Source organism: Malus sylvestris, chromosome 9 (genome assembly GCF_916048215.2).
Source record: "Malus sylvestris chromosome 9, drMalSylv7.2, whole genome shotgun sequence".
In the NCBI taxonomy this organism is placed as follows: domain Eukaryota; kingdom Viridiplantae; phylum Streptophyta; class Magnoliopsida; order Rosales; family Rosaceae; genus Malus; species Malus sylvestris.
In genome coordinates, this window is record NC_062268.1 from 12,744,335 (window position 1) to 12,751,130 (window position 6,796).

The window sequence follows — 6,796 nt, forward strand, 5'->3', positions numbered from 1 at the left end:
TTGAATAATTGTTTTAATTTCGGTTAATGCAAGATTTTAAATTTGTGATGATCATTTTCATATTCCTATAAATTTTGAGAGAAAAAAGCATGTGAAAAACCACATTAGTCTAATTATGGCTAGGATAAAAAACCATGTGATAAACTATGGCTTTTCAATTATTTTATCATGCATCTATAAACCAGAATTCCGATTAGCAAAATAAAATTTCTCACATACCTGTAGTTTTCTTGCACTTCTCTCAACTTTAGACTCTAGCAGATGATCCTATTAGTCTTTTTCTTTGCACTTCCAATCTTGCCTGTTATTACACCGTTGCCTAAGTGTTCCACACAGAACAAAACGGATTCCTACAGCTCCTTAAACTATGCATTAGGAGATTTTCACAACCACACTAAGAATGAATAGGATATGATTAGAACTTCTGAAGACTGGGTCTTTCAAATAATATATTCAGCTTTATCCAATTCAATTTAAAACGTACAATCCCCGAATCTGAAAGATGTTGAGTGTATATCTTTCATCAGCATGAAAACTTCTCTTCCCCATAAATTGTGCTACTTCTGTAATTAAGGTGGAAGAGAAATAGAATTGCCAAAACACTACTACGTCGTCGGGTCTAAATCTTTAAGACACGGTTAGGTTGATTTAGGAAAAGTTTAGGACAAAGTTAAGTCTTCGTTCTTCAAAAATCAGAAAGGTGACAATGTAGTAAGGGTGTAAAAGTTGCCCAGGATCAAGCAAAAAGAGGAATACATTCAACATTTACACACTAAAATAGGCCAAGAGTGAAAACCAACCAGCAAAGATTATGGTATTTCACTAATTTAAACATAAACCAGCTTTGAGAGTGATACTCACCCATTGTCAGTTTTCCTTGCAAGCATATTTCCTATCCAAAGTTTCCCAAACTGTTCTCCAACCGCTGAATCGGCATATCTTTCCAACTTCTAATAGTCTCTGGTGCTAGAACATCTTCTAACTTCATTCTAAAAAAATAGATTCATAAGTAGAGACTAGAAGCAGGTAAGTAAACAATTTAATGAAGAGGAAATTCAGAAGTATAACCAAATAAACCACAATCCAACTTTCGCGTACCCTCCGGCGTAATTTAATATCAGAAACTGTCTCCTGAATATAGAAAATTAATGGATCATTTACATAAAACTCACAAATTATGAGTGTTATTGCATATGCACATACTGCTCCTAAATCCTTATCAATCAGTATAATTTGCTTTTGGAAAACTAAGTTTAATTCTGGATAGAGGTAGGTAGGGATTAATTCTGAGAATCATTACCCTATGAGGATATTCACAGTTAATGGTGAAAGTTATTTTATTTTTTAAATTATCTCATGAATAATCTGTTGAGGGAGATGATAGTTTTCTTAAAAATAGCATCAGAGGGGAAAATGGATATTGAATTTTTGGGTGGTTTGGTTCTGTATTTGCATCTTTCTGATTTTTCCTTTGCTGTGTGCTAATCTATTATCGGAGTAACGTTTACAATTACCTTGGGCAGTTTTATACTAAACTGGAGGAAAAGATACATGCAATGGAGATAGAGAAGAATAATTTGCAAGCCAAGCATGAGGTGGTATTCAATCAATGGTGGTCAACTGAAACCTGTGTGTGCAAGTACATTCTTATTATGAATGTTGTCTGTTCTTTTACTGGAAACTCTAGAAGCTGACATTAGGATGTTCGGGAAGAAACTGACTTAAAACAACTCCAATGCCAATCTTCTATCAAGAGCCTCCACCTCCTAAAGCGGACATGAAGAAGGTATTCTTTTTTTCTTTCAAAATCACGGCATGATGTATATTATTTTGTTCATGTCTGATTTCCAGTTCTCTGGTGAATCTAATTTCATGCTTGAGTTTGGAGAACTTTTAATTTTTGTCATATATAGAAAAGTGGTGTGGCTTTTATATGATTGGCTGACAAATAATGCTTTTAGCACTAACTTCTCTCTCACTGAGCCCTAGCTCAACCCCTCCTCCGCCGCCATTATCCTGCACCCTCCACTGCCCGCACTTCGAATCATAACTCTCAGCTCAAATCCTTTTGTTTTTTTTTCTCATAATTATTGTTCGACTTGATTTAAATTTTGTTTTCTGTTCGGTGTATAATCAGGTGCTCCGGGTCTACGCACCAGTTCAATCTCCACCATCCGGTCATGGTCGATGAGGCGACAGAGTTCTTCAACACAGTTGGAGTCTCAGATTTCACTTTGACAGTTGCAAATTGGTGCTTTACTTAACCTTTTTTTTCCTCTTAATTTCATAAAGTTTTAGGCCTTTTCTTAAAATTTAAATAAAAAGAAATATCTTTCTGGTATTGGTTAGTTTTGTTCTTGATATTATCTGGGTTTGGTGTTAGTGGGGATGGCGGTGTCGTGCAAAGTTAACCGTTCGTGGCTCACCGGAAAACTCCCTGATTGGGCTTTATAAGGAGGGAACTCATAATGTAGTAGATATTCCTCAATGCAAAGGTCCCAATCCCATTGACTTTATACTTGACGTTTAATCCTTGGATTAGTGTTAAATTCTATATATTTTTTGTTTAATTTGTGTTTTCTTTTCTGTTTTTGCCGCTCATCGTCCAAGTATAAATGATGTTGTGGAGCTGCTTAAACAAGGTCCCTTTTTGGTTATTAAAACTCAATGTTACCTGTTTTCATTTCCAGTTTTTGAGTCTCCTAGTTGTTTGCTTGCTGCAATTATTCAACTTATGCCACTAAATATTTGTTTCCTTCTATTTTGTCCTCTGCATTAACTACCATTTGGATCATGTGAATGACAACTTTCATGCATATTTCGAATAATGAGCAGTTTATTGCTGTTAATCTTTTGATCACTGTGTATGTTGCTAATTTACCTTCTCAAACAACTTACATGTAAACATTGATATATAAAACTTATTTATATGTTAATAGTATGGTTTCTTTACTTTTGAGTTTGGTTGAACAACAACATTTTCTACTTTCTAGAGTTCATCCTCTTTATTTTAGCCCAGGCCGTCCTTAATCTACATATATGCAATGTGTAAAATTACATATGTTCTTAAGAATGAACCTGTTTTGTTCCATCATTTTCTTAAGGATTATAATTTATATAGAATTTATAAGTTTTCTCTCTTTCGGGCTCTTTCAGGTTGCTTTATGTTTCGAATTAATTGGATTTAGCATTCTTCCCAAGCTTTGATAATTGTTTAATTTCTAAGTTTTGTTTAATGCATGGTTGATTTACAGTTTGACATTCTCGGCGATGATGATAATGGAGTTCAGGATTATGATTCGCCCCGAACAAGGACGGATATGCTATCTATGCCAACAAGGGGGTAAGGTGAGATATAGTTTTCGTCATGTCTTTATAGTAGCTAGGCATTTTTCAAGGACTTTTAATTGCTGCTGCATTGTTGAATACAATAAGAATGATGCGATAAACCAGAGAGGGAGTCATCAGCTTTTGGATTGTTAACACATCCAAAGTGTTGTAATCTTTTTGCTACTTAAACATGTTAAGAATCTATATTCATCTTAATGTATTCATAATTGTGTTGAATTTATTCAACTTAAATGTGTTTTATTCATTCGATTATGCCTGAAACAGCTAGTTCCCGCAGCAACGTGCGGACGTAATTTCTAGTTAGTTCAATTTCGGTGTTTTCATCTCCAATTTATTTTCACATAATTGAAATCAAAACACACTTAGCTCATATGGCATCAAATCAAAACACACTTAGTACTGAGTAACACTGCTTCGAACACACTTTGTTATCCCTCCTCTGGAATCTCTTCTTCACCAGGCATTGGACCTCCTCCCATCGTCAACTGTCAGTGCACGTCAGCAGCGCAGCCTTGTCTCCATCACTGTTTTCACTTGAGTCAGTATTATCGATGCCTTGCCCTCTAAGTTTCTGCCAAAATGCAAAACACAATAATTGCACTATGTATCAAGATGCCATGAATATACAGCATAAACAGAGGAAAATCGGGCATTAGTGTTGGAATGAGTAAACCGTACCTGACCCGTTTGGGGTCTGAGGCTTAGTCGAGTCTTGTCCCATAGAGTCCCGCCCTTGGGGACGGGCGGAGGGGACTTGTTAAAATCGTCCAAGTAATAATACGTCCCCGCAGCTTTTTGTTCCCTATCTTTGGTTGAGTTCAACTTGTTGATTCTCGGGCGATAATTAGTAGGATCACGTCTGAATGTGATATCCAGTTGCTGCATTTGCCACATTACAAAACTTACTCGGATTTATTCTTGTTTATGTAAAAAAACGTTAAAGACGAAAAGGTTGCAAGACTTACAGATAAGAAAAGGTTCATCCCGGTTAACAATGATCGAGGAGAAATGGCAGTACAATCAACTGCTGGCTTCCCGTCATAGACGATCACTCTATCTGCCAGGTACGTAGCCATAATGAAATCGTGCTCAACCACAAACGCACTTTTCTTCGCATGGAGGATAAACCTCTTTATGACTTTTGCAGCGACGATGCGCTGCTCAGAGTCAAGGTACGCGCTTGGTTCGTCAATCAGATAGATATCTGCAGGCTGTAATATGAAGCGAAAAATAAAGACATACGTTATAAGATTCCATAAGTAAAAGCAGATGATGCATCATAAACTTGATCATAAATTAAAACTGGTTACCTGTCCAAGGCATAGACATAAAGCAACCCCTTGCATCTCTCCACCGGAGAGTTTCTCAACTTTTTGATCCAATAAATTTCGATTTGGAGAGGCTTCATCACGTCTGTCACAAACTGCTGATGAGCGAATATTGTTTGGAAGCCAGTCCTTGACAGTTAGTTTGGACTTTGGACTAATTTTCTGAGGCTTGTAAGAAACTTGAAGATTTGGCATCTCCAAATCAGCATCGGGTTTCAGTATACCAGCCTACAATTTGAACGAGTACAATGACTCTAATATATCAAAATGAAACTGAAAATCTGATCCAACAGCAAGAAATGAAAAAAAGCATACCAGCATACGGATAAATGTGGTCTTCCCTGTTCCATTCTCACCGAGCATCACAATAATCTGAGAATCGGTAAATTCACCCTCAATCACGTGAAGCTTGAACTCTCCCAAATTTTTCGTCATTGAGGGGTATCTGTACAGCTCACATGTCTCAGTTTCCTCATAAATTTCGCGTGGAGTCTCAGAAACCTAGAAAAGATAACAACTTAATCACAAGATACTGATAAGTAAAAAAAACAGCATTTACATTAACATAACTTATAACCTTACCTTAAAAGTCAAAGATTCATCCCGGAAACGTAGATTTTCTGTAGGAACAAATCCAGAGAAGAAGATGTTGATTTCCTTCTCTAACCGAGAAAGGTGGAGTTACAACTCCATATGCGCCCGGTTTCCCATATAAACAGCATATGTGATCAGATAAGTAATCAAGGATGCTCAAATCGTGTTCCACAACAATTACGTAGCTGAAATATGTGAGGAAAATGCCTATTACTTAAACATGCACGGTTAAATATAGATGGAAAAAGATCATGTAAATATATAATCAATGAAAATTTGAGGCAATAAGATGGATAAGAAAACAAACCTATCAGGCCTGATCAAAGAACGGATAACTCTCGCTGCTTTGAGCCTTTGCTTCACGTCAAGATAACTTGAAGGTTCATCAAACATATATACATCTGCACTCTGCATGGCAGAAACAGCAATCGAACCTCTGAAGCTCCCCACCAGACAATTCGCCAACATTGCGATCCAGAACCATGTATAACTCAAGATCAAGGCAGAGTTCTTCCATCATCCTCCTCTTGTCTTTCTGTTTTAGTATCTCCCCTACACTGCCTTCAATTACTTTTGGAATGTGGTCCGCGTATTGGGGCTTTATAACGGCCTGTTTAAGAAAAGACAAGATTTATAATTTTTGAAGAAACCTTATTATTGCACACACGAGCATAAAAGAGAGGACATCACACGAGCATGAAAATCAAAAGTCACCTTCAACTTATCTTGAAAGAGACGAATAAAATAACTTTGCAGCTCTGATCCTCAAAAGTAAGGCAAGATTTCTTGCCAATCTGGACGATTCTGCGAAAGGATCAAAGATATATAGTCTTTAAAAAGAACTAACACATCAACTAAAACTGAGAAAAGTTATCATATACCGCAGAAAAGACAATTTGTAAAGAGTATTACATTGAAACGGCCCAAAATTGGTTTCGAACTGCCTGACAAAATTTTGAGGGCAGTTGACTTCCCAATGCCATTAGTTCCGACCAAACCAAGAACTTCCCCTGGCCTAGGGACCGGTAACCTGTAAGTTGAAATTGTGTAGGATTTAGATTCTTTCTACCATTTTAAAACACTAAAACATGAAACTGATCGAAGTTCCCGACAAAGTTATAAGGAACCAACTGACTGAGACTGACCTGTGTAACTTAAAATGGTTAGGCCCATAACGGTGGGTTGTTTCTTTGTCGAATGCCTTTGGCAAGTTGATGATTTGAATTGCTTTAAACGGGCATTTCTACATGATCACTTGATGAGCCAGAGTCAAAAGAATGCCTCTTCAACACAATCAGGGAAGATAAACAAAAAAGAGGAAACTACAACCAAACCGAATACTATCATTACATACGTGAACACAGATACCACAACCAGTGCACAATTCTTCGGAGATAGAAGCGCTCTTGGACGTCGGTGTAACCTCAATACATTTGTTGGGCTTGCATTTATCAGCGTTCAGTATAGCTATGCGGGTAGACCGGTTTGCCATCTAAAATTCGAACAAATTGTTTATGACTGGC

The 6,796-nt window shown here is 37.0% G+C and overlaps 1 protein-coding gene and 1 long non-coding RNA gene across 2 annotated transcripts; one reads left to right on the plus strand and one right to left on the minus strand.

Moving 5' to 3' along the window:
• Positions 1-1,575: 1,575 nt before the first annotated feature.
• LOC126581978 (uncharacterized) lies at positions 1,576-2,588 on the plus strand. Its single transcript, XR_007609228.1, has 3 exons — positions 1,576-1,786; positions 2,138-2,251; positions 2,384-2,588. It is a non-coding gene; the product is annotated as an uncharacterized LOC126581978 (long non-coding RNA).
• A 1,816-nt stretch (positions 2,589-4,404) lies between these two features.
• LOC126581974 (uncharacterized) lies at positions 4,405-5,378 on the minus strand. Its single transcript, XM_050245921.1, is given in 7 exon segments — positions 4,405-4,440; positions 4,443-4,562; positions 4,662-4,738; positions 4,741-4,792; positions 4,794-4,907; positions 4,995-5,180; positions 5,262-5,378. Coding segments are annotated over 6 exon segments (519 nt in total). The 5' UTR covers positions 5,115-5,180; positions 5,262-5,378.
• Positions 5,379-6,796: the final 1,418 nt, after the last annotated feature.